This window comes from Anas acuta, chromosome 4, assembly GCF_963932015.1.
Source record: "Anas acuta chromosome 4, bAnaAcu1.1, whole genome shotgun sequence".
Classification (NCBI taxonomy): Eukaryota; Metazoa; Chordata; class Aves; order Anseriformes; family Anatidae; genus Anas; species Anas acuta.
Window position 1 is genome coordinate 12,734,724 of NC_088982.1, and position 18,576 is coordinate 12,753,299.

An 18,576-nucleotide genomic window follows, 5' to 3' on the forward strand; every position below is an offset into this window, starting at 1 on the left:
TATAGGCCAAAACCCTGTCTTGACATGGTGAATGTATACACACAAGCCCAGTCTTTCATTTATGCCAGACTTCTACTGGTTGTCCTGAAAACCACTAGGGCACTAGGAAACAACCAAACACAAGGGCAGATTTACTGCTTACCTCTCACACGTTAGCACTTCAGGGAAGCATGTCACCTTGAGGAAGGCTTGAGCCTGAAATCTGTCATCACTTGTTGTGGAATGTATCGTTGTGGAGGAACTGCAGTCCTCCTTGTCTCCCTGACTAAGGGATCCCAGGCTGCCTGACGTAGATGTCTCCATTACCTGATTAGGCAAAACTGCCTGCTTTGGATTCTCATGCAAAGATGGATTGGACGAGCCATCTGCCAAAGGCTACAGTCAAAGAAAATTTACAAGGTTAATTAATACAACACAATCTGGAGATAAACATCTCATCAATTTGCAGTGTTTGCTTTCAAGCAAAAAATTAAACAACATACACAGTGAAAGTGTTTCCACATAAATTAACATTTATCATCTTGACAGCTTTCTGCATTGCCTAGAAAAGCACTCTTCTGTTGAGGTTATCTGTTTGGGGCATTCTTCCTGACTGAAGGGCAGATCCTTGTGGGATTTTTCTTGTGTCTCCTTGGACAGATACAACCTCCATTAATGTTAATGGGAAGAAAAGGTTTCTTGACTACAGTGAAAATTGACTGGACATCATGTAAAGCACTGCAGGTTTCAGGGGAAGATGAAAGCAGCTGATGCCTTACAGAATAAGCCCTGAGTCAATGGACTATAAACAAAGATCCCTATTAAGCAGATTGGCAGTAAATTTTCTTCCAGTACTTGATTCTGCAATTTACTTTGACACAGAACATTTGTTATTAATATTTACAAGTAGAGTCTAAAATCTTACCCTAAATTTCTGATTGATAGGATAGATGACTTTTGCCTTTAATGCAAATGCCGTAATGTTACTGTTCAGAGGAGACTCATTTTCCTGTATGGAAAAGAACAGAAAACTACTTTAAGGTTTGAGAATGGCAGTGGACCTGATGATTGTTCACTATAAGTATTGTAAGCTGTCTTTGGTTATATAACCCAGAAATTCCAATTGATAACAGAACGCTTCTTGACTTTCAGCATTGGCATGAGGAGTCTTCTCCTAGGACTCAATTCAGGTCAAAGTTTAAAACTCAGAAAAGAGAACTCTGTCATTAGCACTGCTTCAAAGTTTTTTCATGCCTGCAAGGGAAAATGAGCAATAGTTTATTATATTCACAAGTTATTTTCATTTCCTTTCTTTTCCCTTTAAGCAGCAAGTAAAGATTTCACATGGGAGATTGAAATAATCTTAATAATAGAAAGTACTGAGGAATAAGCTCCACAGATAACATCATGGCTATAAATTCTGCCTTTCAATTTAAATAAAGAAACAATAGATTAAACAAAACTAGTCATTTTTCCAGGAAGAGCTTTTATAGTGCAACCCTCACCTATAATCTAGAGAAAATACCAATGTTCCTCCAAAGAACTTTTTATAGAGAATTCATTCTTTTCATACAATCTGCTATTTCACATAGTCTGATTTTGTGCTCCTCCTCTCTCCTATCCACTGCTTTATGCACTGGAACAATGGGATAATCAGCTTTGTTTTGTGAGGTTATGCATGGCCAATTAAAAGGTTGGTTGGCTGTATGTAACAAATAGAATAGTTAAACCCAAGCTTTAGGAGATTTCCTGTTCTAACCTTTTTTTCTTTTTTTTTTTTTTTTTTTTTTTTTTTTCTCTTTTGTTTTTAACATGAAATGAAAGAATCTGATTTGTTAAAATAATTTTCTCTATATAGATTTTTCTAGGAAATATCAGATCACTAATAGAATCTAAAAATAGACATGGTAAGAGAGGAGCAAACCACGTCATTCATTAGACTCTTTTATTGTTGCACCTTTTCATCTCTATTTCATTTATTTCCAGAAGTCATTTTTGGATTTACCGATAAAGTAAAAAGCAAGGGGTCAGCATGTAAAACATTTGCTCGTACTAAGCGGCCCCACTGCTACATATTCAGGGATAGAACCCGACAGATCCATTGCTCTGAAATGGCCGGAAGCAAAGCAGCTCCAGTCCAAAGCCATAAAGCCATGTCACAGTATGCTAGAGCTAATACATCCTGCTTCTCAGCAGGCATGAGTAATACACAGTTATTATTAATACGGTAATTGTGGTATTATTGCAGTGTGGAAGGTCTCAGAATGAAAATATCTGTTTTTCTGAAGTGCTCTAACCTAACTAAAAGCATTTTTCCACCTATGCTTCTTCCTGAACTGTCAATCTGATGTCAGTAAAAGCCAAAGCCTCTGGGAATTGGAACAAATGAGTAGAAAAAAAAAAATATATATAACTTCAGTAGTTTGGCAAATAGACAGGAGAAAGCCCTTTCAAATAACAAGGCTACTTCTTAATGTGTTATAAATGAGTTAGCTTGGGAAATGGATATAGTTGTGAAGGATAACCTTTTAAAGGCTGAGGTATCATTTCAAAAGGGTTGGTAATATTCATACATTTATATCGTTGCATAATTTCTCTCACAGGATTTACACTCTAAAAGAGAATCTATTCAATGCTCACTAGTTATGCTGTACTTTAACTCAAGGAAAAGGACCAACCATAGTTTGTCACCATTCTTCATCAGAAAACTGAAATGAAGATTAATTGCCTGCCAGGATTTAAACCAACAGTCAAATGTTTACAATAATGTCTACCTTCTCTTTGTCTTGGAACCAATCCTCATTACAAGCTAAGCACCAGGCAGTCTGGCTTTAACTGACACTTTCTGCATGTATTTAATTTATGCATAATAGAGTTAGTTGAACTGCACATTTTAAACATATTTCTACCCTCAACTTTTACCTTCTTCAAGAGCAGTCAAATCAGCTTTGGGTGAAAGGCAAAGCTACATGGTAGGACTGGTTCTCATGATTATTTTGAGAGTATCATGAAAAAAAAAAAAAAAAAAAAAAAAAGAAAGAAAAAAGAAAAAAAAAAGTTATTTGGATTTTTTAGTGAGTGGGTTAACCCTGTTCCTTCTCCCACATTTTCTCCAAATTATTTTTCTATTTGTCCTTGAATCCCAGCTTGACATCAATGGGTGTTTCACTACTTGTGGTCATCTGACCTCTGCACTCCATCTTCAGCTGGTACTTGATGAGTTTGCTATATGAGAAAGACATTAAAGATGCTGTTCTCAAATGTACAAAGTTTGGTTCATTTATTCTATGTCCCTCCATTGACCTACACAATCCAACTCAGATCTATACCCATACCCTAAGGAGGCACTAGGAAAAGGTGCCAGATTAGATCTGATGAGACAACTTTGTCACTGTCAAATTTTCTCTAATAAAACTTCTCCATAAAAGAATCCATTATCAACTACCAATTTCAGTACTGATTTCAGTACTTAAGTACTTCTTCCTATGTAAATAGTGAGAACTTTTTTCACCAACCTTTTGAAATCAAGGATGTTAAACCTTAAACTACAAGAAGCCCACGTCCAAAAAGGAGGATTGTGACTGAAATGTCTAAAGAAGAAGCTCAAATGAAGTAGAATTCATATGGAAAATGAATACCTGAAATGGTTGCATTCCTAAGAAGCCATCAATGCTCAGTCTCCTTACACTTTTCCTGAATGTTTTTTAAGGTCTCAATTCCAAACCACTGCAATCAAGACAGTTTGTACGAGGCCCTTAATGTGACGATTACTACATTCAAAAAAAACGGACATCCACCAAAAATAACATAGCTTTACCTCCAGCACCATCTCCTCTTCTGAAATATAGGGCTCTGCTTTACTTTTCGTGAGAGTGTGCTCTTTTTCATCACAGTTGAAGCTTTCCAGAAGTCTCTGGGAATCATCCTTCTGAAATTCAGAGAGAAAACAGGTAAAACGTAACTCTGAGATCATACACATTCACCTGGAAGATCTCTGACAGCAGCCTGGATACTCTCATGTCTCCATTCTGAAAATGATTTCAGTATCAGTTGAAAATGATAATTTTGGAAAAATACAAACTGAAAATGAATGAAAAAAAGAGTTTTATATACTCAAGAATCATTTTTTTTTCTATATTACTGAACATTATGAATTTGATTTGTCAGTCCGGAAGTAGAACTTTAACCCCCAGATTTGTAGAAGGCTGTGAATGTGTCAAATCAATCCACCTGCTCTCAAAATGTCTTATTCCTATCAAGCTCACAGTCTTGGTTCAAACTCCTTACTTAAAGCTAGTTAAGTAAAATTATCTGTAATTGTTTGCAACAAGGAGAATGCTCAATATTTTTGGTCACCTGCCACGAGAAAAACTTCTTAAGTGAAGTTTTTTTGTGTGGGAAAGTTCCTGTCAAGAAAAACTAAACTAGGATACAAAACATTTACAATTTTCCTTCCCCAAAAGTGGCACACATCACTGGTCCTTACTTCCCTAGCAAACACACACAGCCTCTGGTACAGACACAAGCTGTGAGGGCACAGAGTGCTGCACACATGCTTCTCTGTGCACTAGCATAGACCAAAAAATGACAACACCAGTCAATGCATCCAAACGCAGCACTGCAGGGAATCTTGTAGTGAAGGAAAAGATCTTGAGGAGAAGGGCAGCCACCCTACCCTGATGACTTTTTTTCTTTTACTTCTCTGGTTTTCGTTCAACTAACTGCTTACTGACATAGTCTAATAATATGGTTGCAGCCACTATGCACGTAACTGTCTTATAGAAAAATTCTCCTTGAATTGTTTAGTCACTTGGTATGTAAAGTAGTCCATTTTCCTGAGATAATTGCCTAGCCTTGGAATAGATTTCATTTCCTATGTCTTGCCTCTGTCACCTCTCTGGAACATAGGTGCTCAATAATACAGGTCATGTTCTTGTGTTAAGTCTCCAAGACATGCTGAATTTAAGACGTTGTTTTCTAAAAATCAACTAATGACAAAAGAACAGCTAAAAATCTACTTTATTAATTTTATCATTTATTTGTCCTGAACCAAAGTTCACAAAATGTAGGTCGAGTGACTGACAGCTGTAGAATTAGCCACATTGTATTCACCATTGTCCATCACATCATAGCCATTCAGAATTTGCTTTTCTCATCTTTGCATTTTTGTATTGCATTTTCTTTTTTCCAGGATACATTTTGTGGTTTTGTTTGTTTGGTTGGTTGTTTGTTTTTTTTTTGCTATCATTTCTAAGCTCATGCCTTTCCTCACTGTTTTTGTCCTTGTTGTTTTTGCAACTCCTCCTGAATAATATCTACAAATGAAACTGAAGTGCTACCAAGCTCCCCTTTTAGATCATTAAGAAGTTTAATAAAACTGAGTCTAACTGTAATTACTGTAATACTTCTTCAAGCTAATCTAATATCATAATGAGACAAGCTCCAACCCAAAGGGTCACAAGAGCCTCTAGGCAATGCCATTAAGTCTAACAGGAGAGTTTTATTGATAGAAATGCATTACAGTGCACTGTAATGTCTGAAGTTACCATGGTAAACCTTTCTTAAAACTTTCCCAGTATGCACAGATCCTCACACCAATAAGGCACTTAACTGTATGCATTCAAGTCCCACAGATTCAGGCTGAATATATAGAATCAATTAACTGGGGCTGAGTGACAAATGCTGATGGCTTATTGCAGTGCCTACAGATGCTCTATACTCCAAGTACTTGCCCTGCTCCCACTGCACGTATAACTCAGATGCTTGGGAAGCAACACGGTAAAACAGGTAAAATATCCCTGCTTTTATTCTGGATACAGAAGGCTATAACAGAGTAACTACTATATTATACTTATAACAACATAGTATTTATGATATAGTAAGAATGTTACTATATTATAGTAGCAACTATATAGTAACTTTGATACAGTAAGAATAATAGTTCAGAACTGCTACACATGCAGTAGGCTGCTCCACAGAATAGGTGGGCCAGACAGTATGTGAAAGGAATGGGTACAGCTTAATGTCACCCTGTTTGCATTTGGGAAATTAGTCCCCTAGGATACAATCTGACCACCCTGCAATGTGTTCTGTATGTAGCAGCAGGCAGTTTATTTTTCTTTTGAAATAAACAACTCTTTTACAGCAGCAGCATTGATTTTAATGGCATTTAAGCACCTAAACGCATCTAAAGATCTGGGCCAGAGAGAACTGACAGCCTCTATTCCCTATTGACATAAGTGACATAAAGGATAAAATTGTACTTGGCTATATTTGAGTTAGTAGTGACAGTACAATAAAGATACCATCTATTAAGGCAGGAAAAATGAGCAATTGAATCAGAGAGGCTTGCACTCGCATAGGATGCATTGATCCAGCATTTGAAGTGAATCCATTATTAGGCTAAAGCATGGCTTCAAACAGAGTTTCAAACTTCCCACTTAAAAGCAGTTGGGAGCAAGAGGATTTTTCTCTTCTGTCATACTCAGTGATGATCAACCCTAGCAGCCATACATGTGCAGAAGACCAGTTACAGCTGAAGAAAGGTTCAGTTAAAATCAAGCTGAACCAGACACCCTGTTGAACACTGACAATGCTTTGCAGGGCTCTGAATTTCCCAGCTGTGCCAACCACTGCTGCACCCAAGTAACCCAACATGACCTGAGACCAAGTGTGATCCACAAAGGCAGTGGAAGTTGGTAACAATTCTCAAAAAATGTACCTGCCAGGTAGTGATTCTGCAGGTATGGGCTACCTCTGTTATTTTGTGGTCAAAACAAACGCTTTGTGTAATGATGAGGTATGAGCCTTACACCCCTGTCCTTAAAACAGCGAGCCAGGTATGTCATTAACAAAATCACATGTTTTAGAAAACCCTGATACTTTTGCATCGAGCAGACTGTCAAATATATTCTGCCTCCTGTGCGTCTCACATCTACGAGTGTAACCACAGTGAAAATTTATTGCTGTGGGTGAGTATTCATCCTCTCTGCTTGTGCTGTTCATTTTCCTGCTCTGGAAATCAAGTTGTTCCTCCTGCTGCAGAATGGAAACAAACAAGTGTTCATTTTCAAGTATCTCAGGAAGTTTCTGCAGACGGGGTTCATCTTCCACTGTCCCCAAAAAGCTGCACAGCCTTCTACACAAAGTGACGGCTGTGAGAGACAACTAGTGGGTCTGCTGAAGGTATTTTCAGGGATAAAGGCCAGGAGGGCATTATTCAGAACACATACATATGCCAAAAGCAGTGTTTTTTTTTGTTTTGTTTTGTTTTGTTTTTTTTACATACCAAAAGCAGTGTTGTTGTGTTTTGTTTCGAGTCAACCCGTTTACTTTGGGGACGTTTTTAATAGAGTAAGCAGTAAAACCACTTTAAAGAGGGGTGTCGCGAGTTACCCCACCCGCCCACAGCCGATCCGGAGTTAATCCGACGCCAATCCGATGCCGGACCGGGGCCCAGCGATGCTTCCCTCGTCGGGCCGGGCCAGCAGCACTGCGGGGCCCTTCCCAAAGTCTCTTGAAGTCCTTCCCCCTGTTGCTCCCGAGCCCCTCGGGTGCCCCCTTTCCCCGCCCGGCCTCCCCGTACCTCTCTCCGCCGGCGCGGCCCCATGGCGCAGCGGCAGAGCAGGGCGGCGGCGGCGGCGCCCAGCAGCAGCCCCAGCAGCACGGTGGGGGCCAGCAGGGCGGGCAGCACCCGCAGCGAGCCGGCCCAGAACTGCAGCCCCACCGCCCGCAAGCACTCCCCGACCCCCGCCATCGAGCCCCGGCTCGGCTCGGCCGGAGGGGAGGGAGAGAAAAGGGAGGTCCCCCCGCCCGTTCCCCCCGCCTATCGTGGGAGGAGACCGATGGCGGATGGCTGCGGCCCGGCCTGGCTGGGGGCAGCGGCGAGGGGGGCTCCGCGGAGCCTCTGTGCCCTCGCGGGGGGCTCGGCGGCTGCTGGCCGCCCTCCTCATGGCGCTGCTCCCCGCTCGGCCCCTCGGAGCGGCCGCCCGGCGCCCCCCGGCCGGCCCGCCCCGGGAGCCCTGCGGGAGGACGGCGGCTGGGGTAAGGCGGGGGCGCCGCGGGATGGAGCCCCTCCTCAGGGGGCTGGGGAAGGAGCCTCGGCGGAGGGCTCCGGGACCCTGGGGGCTGAGGGGTACCCCGGAGTGGTGGCCCCAGGTGGTTTGGCAGCCCGGGGTGCAGCCGTCGTCGCAGGCTGGTCTCATCTCTTTCGCCCCAGGAGGGCCCTGCGGTGCGAGAAGTTGTGGCTAAGCCTTGCCCTCCTGAGGCAAAGGGAGCTAGTTTCCCTTGGAAGGCTCCAGGGTCCAACGTGGGGTGCTCCAGGAGGCATCCTCTGCAGCCAAAGCCATGCCAGGCACCCTTCTGTGGCCCTGCAGGCACCACGGACCGTGTGGTCGTGTTGACGATGGGAAAGCTTCCCATGAATGAGCATGATGGGGCCACTGCAAAACCCTACATGCTGACACTGTTTCTCTCTTCTTCCTGAGTGGATACATTTGATTTTGTTACCAAACAACAGCACTCTGGCTCACTGGTGTCAGCCTGCTATTCGGGATGCCATCAGTGGTTTAAGATACTGCTCTTATTTTTATTTCTCTCTCCAGTTATCTATCTAGCAGTCTGTGCCAGCACAGTTTTCTTTTGACCATGTGAAGAGTGCCAGAGAACGTGGATGCAGGGAGTTACAAACTGCCTTACTTTGTGCTTTGATTACAAAAAACACTGATCAGCAGGAAATAATAATTTTTTTTTTTTTTTTTTTTTTTTTTTTTTTCCCAAAACCTTACTTTTCTGCCAGAAAAATAAAGCAATGTAAAACTTGGGAAGATGTGTGCTGGCAATTTTACTGCATTAAATTAATTACTTTTGATCCTTAATGTCACTGCTGGCCTGTAGGGTTGGCACTGGGCTCCCTGTTGGCTGATGTGAAGCTCCTCATGATGCCCTCTGGTATTATGGATGCACTCTACAATAGACTGGAAGAAATATGTCAAATATTCGGCACAAAGTAGTGAGGACAGGATGTCAGATAAGGCAGAAGAAAAAGCGAGGAGCGCTGTAGTGTTGTTCATAGTTGATGCAAATGGCTATACAAACACCATAGTGGTTTTTTTTGTGTGTGTGAGCTGTTGTAAAACCACAGATGAATGACTGCCTGGTGTGTCTGGAAATCCTGAGTCATTTGTATATAAATTTCATAGGAAGCAGGATTAGCCAGCAAGCCATATTTTATACACGTCTTTATACATGCTTGAACCAGTATTCGTCTATTTCTGTTAACAGGCTTGTTTACAAAGAGACTGTTGGCATTTAATGCCCATGTCATGTAATGCAGAAGAGTCATATTTAGTATTTATGTTCATGAACAAAATTTATGTTAATACTTAACATAATAGGCTGTCCTACTGTGTTTTCATCAGTGTTTTACACTAGTGTAAATCCACCCATTTAGTGTACTGGCACACATTACCTCTAAGAGTGCTCTAGAAATATCTATCCCTTCTAATGAAATTTCTATTGCTGTATATCCATATGTATATATGGCAAATATGTGAGTGTATATATATATATATATATATATATATATCGTCACCAGACAATTTTAAGTTTTCTAATGGAGTTTCCTGTTTTTTGTGATCTTGGCATGACTGGCTAGTCAAAACTCAGATTCATATTGATCATTTAACTAATGAGAGTAAATTAGTAATGGAACTAAAGATCGCTGGCATAATTTAGTTTGTATGCAGTAACTTTGTTACACAGGAAGAATGGTACAACTGGATATGTGAGAGATGCAAATAGCACCCAGTGAAGAGCTCAGTGCCCTGTGCCTCCCTGAGCTGCATCCCAGGGCTTCTCAGAGTTCTGTCTTTTCTTCCTCCTCCACAAGAGCTGTCTCCCAGCTAGCTATTAGCACATGTTTTCTACTTAAAACCCAGGGCTCCTGGTGCATCAAAATTTATGAAGCGTCTTGCATTTTCTGTTATGTTGATGGAAAGTGTCCTATCTGAAGTGAGAACTGCTTCTACACAAGGTTAACTAAAGTTACAGCTCTAGCAATAATCAAAATGATGAATTCCTCAAGCAGGTGAAGAATAAAATTGCCCATAACTCGCTCTACTATAACAGTAGTGTTGACATGAGTCAGAACTAAGATTACTCACACTCACTCAGTGGACGTAGAAGATAGCTGTTAATCAGCTGGTATTCGTAGCTGTGTCTTTTCTCCCACCGGGAAACATTTTTATTAAATGAAAACTTGCTTGTGTGACTACTACATCCTTATCAAAACACTGGGCATTAAAATCATTAAAGGCACCAGTTTCTTTTACTGAAGTTTTAGAGCTGTGATTTCTGTAACAATCTTTATGGTTTGGGCACAGCCAGGAGTCTCATAAGCTACAGTTTTTAGCCTGTGGGCTCTTTGAATGGATCTGTGTAGACTTACTCATCCAATATGGACAAATTCCTGCTGACTCCTAGTGATGAGATTTTCCTGGGTCCTCAGTTCTGCATTTGGAAATGACAAGAAGAATTATTTTATAAGAATAAACAAATACTTCATAGCAAACACATCTGCTCCACTGTTGCACAAAGTCTCAGCCTGGTAATATCGAGTGTAAATACAGTCTGAGCCCCAAGTGTGCGTACCCATGCTAGGAGGCAGCAGTGCCTCATACTGCTTGACAAACTGCCTCTAGACCAGTGTTGTATTTCTTCTAGTAGTTAATTTGGGGAAACTCATGGCTTTGTGGAACAGGATTCTGTCTAATTGTAAAGCATAAATTCAGCTTAAAAAATTAATTAAGCAATATTTATGAAAACAATTTTTTTTTTTTTTTATAATTGCTCTCTTCTCTGTTAACTCTAGGTTATTATAGATGATCTGTGGCTACAAAATGAGACTGAATGCCTGGCAATGGCAGGTATGCAATTGTTTTCTCTCTCTTTTCAGCCTGTGGGGCTCATCTCTACAGGGCGATGGGTGTGCACGTGGGCAGGGGACTGAAGCCAATCCCAGGTTTTGCCTGCACTCTGAGTTTGGAGGAAGGAAAGGGAGAAGAAGCAGTCTGGTTCTGGAGGCATTCCATCAAAATTAGTACCTGAGATCTTGTTCCAGTGTTCAAGTTCAAATAATAAGTTCAAATACTGTTTACAGTGGGTATCAAGTGTATTAGTTACTGATCTCAAATACACAGCGCATCTTCAGCAGTTTTTGCCTAATCTGATTAAAATAGGGTGGCCCTATACTTAGAGGAGTCCCATCTTAGAAGATCTGCATCAGAGGGCTGACTGCCAGACTTTGTCTACATTTGAACAAATCACGTAGTTTCTTGGAGACTCTGGTCTTCATGTTCTTTACATGGAGATAATAAACAGCGTTCTACTTCATTGAAGTGTGGTAGAGATGAGTACACTGAAAGGTTATGACATTCTCATATAGCATATTAAGAGGGGCAATGTAATGTCTGTAATAGACCCTTCCCCCATGGCACAAGATGCCGTTCCCCAGGAGATGATTCCATAACATGCATTTGCCAAGAAATTACACGCTCTGAAGCAGTCATCCAGTGAGATGCCTCTAATTTCTTTGCCCTATGCCATGGCTAATTCAGAAATGAGTTTATTAATTTAAATATGAAAGCAAATAATTCAGATTTGCTTAGCTTCCTTGTTGTTTCTTTTTCTCCTGTATTTATACAACATAATGTTTGCTGCTCACATCTTCCTTTCTGATGGGTTGCAAATTAATAAGGTACTATCCATGGAGAAAGGAAATGCATGTGGTTTTATACTTCAGAAGAACCTAATGGTGTTAGTCAAAGTGGCACAATTGAAGGATTTTGAGAGTATATTTTTGTGTTAGTGATTAATTATTTTTCCATTTTGTTAGTAGGTAAATATTCATGTTAAATGAAGAGCTGCTACAAATACTGAATTGTATGCTGGTTTTATGACTGAGAATTGTCCCACTCTTCTAAGCAAGTTCCTAGTGGCTTGCTTAATCAAGATACTTGAATGTTTATTCCTACTGAAGAAGTTCTCAGTGAAAGAAAAACTGCATAAAACATTTGTCATTGAAAATGACAGTGTATTGAATTGAGATTGTTTGTGACAGCACACCAATCTTATAGTTTCTGCTGGAAGTTTTTTCAAGTTGTTTTTGGATAAAATGAAAAAAAGCAGTTCCAGAATAGCCCTATGATTGGGGAATATAGTGGACTTTTAGAATTATGTTCTAGTCTGGCCTGACTTATCAAAACAAGGCATGAAAAGTAGAAATTTTTTTTGTGTCATTTATGCCCATAGTTTCTTTGACTTTGTAACAAGGAAAGCTAATAGCTGCATTCAAAACTGGAATACAGTAAATTACTACCTTTGCTTGTTCATTGTTGCGTGTAATTGAATGGTCTTTAAATTGGATCTTGTATCCTGGTTGGTTTTCAGGACAAGGCATAATTCAGAACAACAACAAAAAACCATAGTAAACAAGTATATTCAACTCTTCTTCCACCCTGGAATGAAGCAAGATAATTCAAAGCTTTACTGATAAATTCTGGGGAAAAGCAAATCAGACTGCAAATTTGGGACTTGAAATATGCAACCTGTGAGAGCTAACAATTAGCATGTTTTGTTAAATTGCTTTTTTCCTCCTAGAGTCAATTAATTTGTAATAGTTGACATTTCACAAACTTGTCGCAGTCTTCACTTTTCTATTGTATATTAACAGGGTAGGAGATACTGTAAAGGTATGGTTTAAGGACCTACTATGGGTTAAGAACCTACTGGAGTCTTTGCTGGAAACTATTACAAGACCATTTAATTTTGTATCATCCTACTTAATTGCTGCGCCTAATAATAATCTTAACTGCTATCAAGAACAAATAAGGCACTATAGTTCTTGCGTGTTATACCTACCCTTTTAATAGTGGTCTACAGGTATTAATCAGCACCACTAACATGTTGAGGATGCAGCCTTTTTAGTCCAGTATGTAAGGCTGAACCTAACACTGAAGGTCCTTGTCATTACTCAAAACTAACATCTTAGCAAGGGACTGATCACAGAGGACAGTTCCTTTCCTTGCATACCTATTCTTCCTTCTCCAGCCAATATGAACACAGACCTACCATTACCACAGGCTTCACACTGTAGGTGCATTTTGTACTACATTGGATCCTCCCGGTAATTTGCAGCAAGCAAAAGCAATGAGAGGTAGTTGTAGGAGACTTCTCCTCATTAAGTGTGTTGTGTCTGGCTTGACTGTGGCTGCTAGAAGCCCAAAACAACAGATCACCACACAAAGCAGTGGTACACAAAGCAAAGGAGTTGGAAAATGACTGCCTGGGGATAGCACCAAAGAAAGTTGAGCGGCACTCAATGGTTATTCTGATCTGGTTTTGCATTGAGAGTGTGCTGATCAATTGTGCACTTGTTGTTTTCCATTGTTGTGGCACTGTGTATATGGGGGACTGAGTGAATGTTATAGGAAAAACTTGGAGTGGTAAAATATTATGACAATCTTCCAGTTGTTTCAGCTACATTAATATTTAATTTCATATTTTCCTTTGGTAATTCAATACAAAGTCAACCTACCAGTGCTGGTAATTATCTAGGAATATGCAATTTAAGACAGGGTTCTGGTATGTCTGTTTCTGTTTGGTTTATGTAGGATTAAATAATGAGAAAATATTTTAATAACATGCTGATGAAAGGAAGATAAAATATTTAACAACTTGATCGTAGACTGTAAATGTGTGGAATGTTTAATTTATGTCATTAAGGAAAACAAAGAAAATTTCATCTTGGAGACAGTTATATTTTCTCACATCTCAAAAAAAGTGAAATTATTGCTTTTTTTTTTTTGATGAACTGTTTGATTTGACATCTTTGGGGATGTTTACAGAAAAGCCCCTGATGAAGCCTCATGCCTTGCTGCTTTGCTCACTGGGAAATGTTTTGGCCCGAGGTGCTGTGCCTGGAGTGCTCCCAGCAGCAGTCTGGCAATCTGGGCTGAGATTTGGGCAGTGCAGCTGAAACTGTTACTTTGCTTAGCAAAGTTTCTCTTTTGAAAAGGAATGGGAATAGCTTCCATCTAGGAACTAATGGAAGTGAAGACTGTGCAGCTCAAATAATACCTTTTATTTTTTTATTTTTTTGAAAACAGCCGGAAAAGTGGCAAAGGTTGAAACTATAAGAAAAGAGAGTGGAAAGAATAAAGAGATTGCAGAGCCAGTGTAAGGATTGGGATGCACCTCTGAAGAGGCACTGACAGTGCTGTGTTCTCATTTCTGAACAGCAGGGTATCAAAAAGAAAGCTCAATGCTTGTTAGTGAAAGGCCTCAGGAGTCAAGCATTAGTATTTTGTATTTTCCAACCTCAGACAAATCAGACCTCAGACAAGTAAATTACTTGTTACAAGAACATTTTCAGAACAGAAATCTGGGATAAACTTGAAAACCACAGAATGTGAAATCTAATTGTAACATCCTTTCTCAGATGTGCAGTGTCTGACTTTTCAAGCAATGATCAGCTATCTATAATCCATCTAGACCTTGTCTGAAAAGAGACAAGTCTGAAATTCACCTATCAAGGTTAATTGATAACTGCAATTATGTCATCTTGAGGTTAGGAGTATTCAGTGAATTATGTGGAAAAGCAGTTATGTTCTTGTAGGTCAGCTGGACTGAGGTGTGTGTAGTGTTCTAGTGACAGATAAATATTTGTGGATCAGGAAATGAGTTTTTTATTTTGTTTTGTTTTTGTTTTTTAGCTAACATTTGATACTACAAAAAATAATGAGTTAGAATAGTGCTGCTTTACTGGCAAGGGAGACAAGGGTATTAGCAAACAGCCTGTGCTGTTAAAAATAAATATAAAGGATGAGAAAAAAACTGGAGCAAGGCAGTGGCATGTGTTGCGCTATGGACGTACCTCATCCTGATTGTATCTTCTTGAGCAAAGCCTAAATGCTGGGAAGGCGCAAGTGAATTTGCAGAAGTATCCTTGTAATCATCATCACCACTGAGGCTGCTTAGCATAATGTCAAGAACCTGCAAAATCCCCAACCTCTCATTACCAATGATGGAGCAGCCAAGTAACGTGCCTGGAGGATTACTCTGGGAGCTAGCCACATTATTGCAGGATTGTAAGTGATGACAAAGCACAACTTGAAAACAGTCTTCTTGTATAATTAATAATCATGAGATTTATTCAGAAGCAAAGAACACGATCAGTTAATCAAATTGGTTACTTTGGACTTGGTACTTTCCAGGTGGGAATATCAGGATTTGCTGTCACATGGAAAGCGCAGTTGGGAGTAATGATGGAGAGATCTCTTGCTACGTAGGGCACGAGAACAAAAGATATTTCATGAAACAAATACCCCCCCTTCTCTATTTCCTATGAGGGAGGTTAATCAACAAGAAGGAAGTGATCTGCTAAGCAAGAAGCACTTTCAAGGCAGGAGTTCAGCAAAGCCTATATATTTTTCTATGTTCACTTCTGGCTCTTACAAAGCTCTTAGAAGTTCCTTCATGTCTTCAATTAGATTTTCTGTTTACTATAAGGGAAAGTTCATCTATGGTAGTCTGGCAAGAAAATGAAAAGGAGAGCTGATTTCCTACCTCCATGGTAATAGGGTGGCAATTGGATTAACATCTCAGAGGCACAGCAAATCCGAAATGAATCCTTTCAGTGTTTGGATGTATCTGTACAAAACTAAGAAGAAGCATGATTCAGTTGTCAGAACATACGTTTAGAGCCGTTTTAGGCAGGATAATATTGTACTTGATCTGCTAGGAAGTGCAGTGTCCAGGTGGGCTCAGACTGGTAACCAGCACGTCAGTTCAGCACTGGTGACGTTCTGAGTGATTTGGGCTGTTGCTTAGTATCGAAACTGAAATGCAGCATGCATGACTACCCTTGAAAAATACCAACCCAAAAGGTATGCAGGCATTTGGTATCGTAATTACATACCACTGTTCTCCTCACCAAATTTTCCTTATTAGTTTTACGGTCCCTAAATTAGTCTGAGTCTGTTTCACTGTGTAATAATGGTTTAAGTATGTAAGTGAAATTCAGTGAATTAAAGTGAATTAAAGCTAATTGTAAAATGTAAACGAGTATCTTTTCCTGGTGGGTATAACCACATTTTTATCCAGTATAAACCACACTCTCCCAAATTAAAAGCATGCTATTCCTCCTTGGGAAGACAGTGAAGGTCCCTGAGATGTACATGTCCATCTGGGTTCTGTAAGCAGCAGGAACACATCTCATTCATTATGTTAACATAAACCTTTTCAGTGCATCAATGCCTCGAGGCACTTTACAGGACCTTCTTCTAAACATCTAGTTCTGAATGCTCTGTGCATGTCTTTTACATTTACAACTGACAGTATTTCTCTGTATTGTTTTTCCAACAGAACAGTGCCTTTCCAAAAACATGAAGCTTCTCATTTTTCTGAGATTGTCAGTATGTTCAACTTCTCATATTTCATTAACATTTAATAGCTTTAAAAAAAAGAAAGCTTACATAACAGTGTCATTTGCCAAAAATCTTTGCTTTTTGATTAGAATTTTTGTTCGTATGAATATATAATACTAATGATTAAAATGTGTGGTTTAAAAATAAGTAATAAATTAAAACTATTTTGCAAAGAATGACAAAAATGTATCTTCTTTAAACACAGAAAGCCCACAGTCCTTTTATAAATTTTCACTACATTTTTTCTCTATTCAGCAGCTGTATTGTTTTACAATTAGATTAAATTACTGATTTTTAGTATAAGCTCCAATTATTAATGTCATAGGTGCTTTTACTTCATTAGATGGAAATGATTATCATATTGCAATTCCAAAGGTGTTCTTGTAGTTTCATGTGATATCCTGGCCTAATCTCTACTAAAAAATGTGAGAGATGGGGTATAGGATAGCATTGATATTGCAAATTACTAAATTGTGGAGTATTTGATTTGATTGCACTCCAATTAATCTGAAAAGTAATTGACACCCTTAGTCAACTGAGAAGTATTTTTGTTCTATGTACTGAAATACTTGATGGTTAATTGGCAGACTGTATCTTTGAAGCAGAACACCCTTAGCAATGAGGCCACTCACATTGTAGAGTGCTTCAATTATTTATGCTTTGCTGTAAAATTCTTTGTGTTGAAAATATTAACAGTTGATTTAATGTGGAAACCTTTTAACTCATGGATTAGATGATTTACGTTTAAGTGGCAAGAAATCTTCTGTGGAGTTCCCTAGGTAGGACGCGGTTTTGTTTTAACTCCTGCTGGCTTTTCTGTGGCAAGTCCCATCTCTGCTTCATATCTACCCTCTTGTCTCCATTGCCTATTTAAATTTGAAATGCTTTGGGGGAGAGCGTGCTGGTCATGGTGTGCATGCTGAGTACCACAAGCCCCATCATCTCTGGCTGGAATCTTCAAGGATGACACGCACCAAGTAGCTGCTGTGCCGAAGCCACCTTTAGCTCTAACACAGAGTCTTGCCTTGGTTTTCAGCACTGCAATTACCTCTGGTAATTCAAGCAAGTGAAGTCCATGACCTGCTCTTGACTTCTGCAGCCTCAGACGATCAGTGGAGCCATTCAGTATTTGCTTTGATACCTTCATGGACAAAGAAGATTTTGTTTAAACGAGAGTCTTCTGTTAACCATCAGCTGGTCAGTAAATCATAGTTTGCTACTTACAGTATTTATAAACATCATTGCAATTATGTCAAAACTGAATGTTGCTTGGAATTTACTACCTAATTAGTATGTTTCTAATTCTGTCTCAGGTGATTGTGTTCACTTTAGATGGCTTCAACAATACCAATTGGTTGTGAAACTTCCAAATAATTATTGTGACAGATACAGCTATGTGATTGCTGTGTAAACTCTGATAGACACATAATAATGAATTGTATCCATATAGTCTAACGAACTTAGGGAAGTCTGATAGCCAAAAGATGCATGTGCCAATTAAGATACTAGTAATTACAGGTGGGAATAAGTAGTTCAAACGGATTTGGACTAACAAAAAGAGTAATTGCTGGGATAACAAAGCTCTTAAATTTGATGTTGATTAATACCTCTTAATTATTTTTCTCATTTTCTTATTTACATACTACTTGTGCTTCATTTTGTGAGTTATGATAGTTTCCTGCACTGTGTAGACTTTTCTTCTTCCTCCGCAGCCTGAAGATGCGTCCTCTGGATTTGGAATAACCCTTCAGAAATGTGCTGTGGTAAGTTTTTTGGTGTTTTATTGTTTTTGTTATTTTGTTTTTATTTTTTTCATTTCTCTTGTTAATTTGATAGGAAATTTGTACTCAAAATGTGTCCTTTAAAACTGGAAACAGAATAGTACCCATACTGTGTATTTGGGAGTATTTCCATTTTTATGTTGAAATGATTGCACCTCTGCAAGAGGAGTAATTTTGCATTGTTGATTCAAAACTGAATTAAGTCAGTGAAATCTTTTCTCAGACTATAGGGGATTTGGGTTTTTGACCCGTGTTAAATACCTCGGTATGAATCTATAAAAAGTATAAACGCGCAAATGTTAGCGAGTTCTGTGTATCAGTCACAAGGCTGG

General features: G+C 39.4%; 2 protein-coding genes across 8 annotated transcripts in view; one reads left to right on the top strand and one right to left on the bottom strand.

Annotated features, from left to right (window-relative positions):
- Nucleotides 1–7,735, bottom strand: part of EVC (EvC ciliary complex subunit 1) — a 53,944-nt gene extending 46,209 nt beyond the window's left edge. For 3 of the 4 annotated variants that reach the window (XM_068679899.1, XM_068679898.1, XM_068679896.1), the window contains exons 1-4: nt 7,565–7,735; nt 3,797–3,907; nt 905–988; nt 143–375 (exon numbers count right to left, since the gene is read on the bottom strand). In XM_068679899.1, coding sequence (XP_068536000.1) covers nt 143–375; nt 905–988; nt 3,797–3,907; nt 7,565–7,735 — 599 coding nt within the window. The remainder of the gene's footprint in view (nt 1–142; nt 376–904; nt 989–3,796; nt 3,908–7,564) is intronic. The other variant, XM_068679897.1, reaches the window with a different exon arrangement.
- An 8-nt stretch (nt 7,736–7,743) lies between these two features.
- Nucleotides 7,744–18,576, top strand: part of EVC2 (EvC ciliary complex subunit 2) — a 69,229-nt gene continuing 58,396 nt past the window's right edge. For 2 of the 4 annotated variants that reach the window (XM_068679894.1, XM_068679895.1), the window contains exons 1-4: nt 7,744–8,022; nt 10,850–10,904; nt 17,500–17,660; nt 18,176–18,226. In XM_068679894.1, coding sequence (XP_068535995.1) covers nt 7,831–8,022; nt 10,850–10,904; nt 17,500–17,660; nt 18,176–18,226 — 459 coding nt within the window. In that variant the 5' untranslated portion in view covers nt 7,744–7,830. The remainder of the gene's footprint in view (nt 8,023–10,849; nt 10,905–17,499; nt 17,661–18,175; nt 18,227–18,576) is intronic. The other 2 variants (XM_068679892.1, XM_068679893.1) reach the window with 2 other exon arrangements.